The 1,751-nt window shown below is 49.8% G+C and overlaps 1 protein-coding gene across 1 annotated transcript in view; it reads left to right on the top strand.

The window, feature by feature from the left end:
* Positions 1–636: 636 nt before the first annotated feature.
* Positions 637–1,751, top strand: part of PMM1 (phosphomannomutase 1) — a 13,032-nt gene continuing 11,917 nt past the window's right edge. The window contains exon 1 of the mRNA XM_009322702.1: positions 637–730. Within this exon, the coding sequence (XP_009320977.1) occupies positions 637–730 (94 nt within the window). The remainder of the gene's footprint in view (positions 731–1,751) is intronic.

The following is a 1,751-nucleotide window of genomic DNA, read 5'->3' as shown; positions in this document are numbered from 1 at the left end:
AGCCCGGGGAGAGCAGCTCCTGCTTTTGGGATGTCCAGAGTAATGTCAATGCAAGAGGCGAGGAGGAAGGTCTCTCCCAGACAAGAAAGCTGCAGGTGGGAGCAGCCAGGAGACAAGACCGTAGGGCAGCTTGGGCTACAGCAAGAACCAAGGGCCGCTACAGTGCCCGGGCTGCAACAGGAGCGAGCTGGCAGGTTTTCCTAACACCACGCCTCTTCTACCCAGACATGGGAAGTCTCGTCCTTGCACCGTGTCGTGGCTTATGAAAAATAAAGGCTTGCATTCCTGAACCCCCGGGAGTTCACCGTGTATCTGACCCCATGGCTGTCTTTTGAGAGTCCTGGGCATTAGCTCACGGCTCTGCTGCATGGGAGAGCAGCTCTTTCTTTGGCTTCTGGTAGTCAAGCAACCTGAATCCATGAAGGCCTATCTACTCACTCTTCAGCATGCCAAGGTAGACACGCTTTGAAGTATTCATATTCTGGAGTAAGCGTCCACACATTAACTGATGAGGGGTATATGTAATCACACCTAGACAAGACCTATAAATGAGCATAACCCTAAACTGAACTAAAAATTCGGCACCCAGTTGCATACTAAGCAGCTGGGTGCCGAGAAACCGTTCTGGGAGCTTCAATGCGTCTGAGAAAAGAGTCCAGCTTTCCAGAGGTGGGAGCTCATAACCAGGGTCTGATCCAGAAGTCCCCAGAGGCCCTGATTTTGCAGGAACGTCAGTGCCAGGGCAAATAGCACTTGCAATACCCATCCAAAACTGCCTGACTCACTATCTTATCGAGGCAACTCACAGAGACAGTGTGGAAATAGCTATCCTGGTGACATTAACTGGTGGACACAATGAATGCCTCCCCCAGCAAGTAGCTGAGGATGTTTTGGTAAACTTTGTCCAAGGCAACGGCACAGAGGTAAATTATTAACACTGTTTCTGTACATCCCCCTTTCATTGAGTGTGAGCAGGAAAATCAAACGGTGAGCAAAAACCAGAGTCTGTGAAGCCACCTGAATGCTTCATTTTGAGAGGAATCTGGTGGAGAACTGGGAGGAGTGGTTGCACAATGTCCTGGAAGAAATAATACTGAGAAAAAGCAATCAGGCTGTAAAAAAAAAAATCTCCCCCCAGTTCCAACCTAGCTCAGCACACTGAGCACCATCCAGGGAGAGGAGGCGAGCTAACGGCTGAGCAAAAAGCATTGAATGTTCCACGTAGGTTGTTTTTGATGTTGGAAAGTAATTCAGGAATTATTGTAGGAGACGGCAGCTGGGCAGGCTGTCCACCATTACGTTTCAGGCCAGCGTAATACGGAGCTGTATGAATATGGTCTGACCGGATGGTCTGATTAAACCCTAAATGACTCGTGGGGTAACTGTTAAGGGGTCAAAGCAAAAGTTACTGCAAGAAATGGACTTGGCTTTGTGCAGAGGGGTGGGGGCTGAAAACTGCACTTCTCCAGTGAAAATATTAGCTATTAACAGCATCCTATTAGAAATGCAAGGTGAGGCCCGGGGAATGACCGGGTGAATGCACACCGCTCCTGTCCCCTTCCTTAGGACGCAGAAACCCCCAGAGGAGCTGAACTTACCAGGTAGCTCAATCCACACCCCCCAGACCTTAAATGCAGGGGGGCCACTGCAGTAATAACAGCAAATGCGAAGACGTGCACACACACCCCACACACCCCCCCCAAACTCCCGCGTCCTTCGTTAGGGCTCTAAAGCGAAAGATTTAACGAAAG

This window comes from Pygoscelis adeliae, unplaced genomic scaffold (assembly GCF_000699105.1).
Source record: "Pygoscelis adeliae isolate BGI_AS28 unplaced genomic scaffold, ASM69910v1 Scaffold60, whole genome shotgun sequence".
In the NCBI taxonomy this organism is placed as follows: domain Eukaryota; kingdom Metazoa; phylum Chordata; class Aves; order Sphenisciformes; family Spheniscidae; genus Pygoscelis; species Pygoscelis adeliae.
Note: the sequence above shows the minus strand (reverse complement) of the source record. Positions and strands in the feature narration are given on the sequence as shown.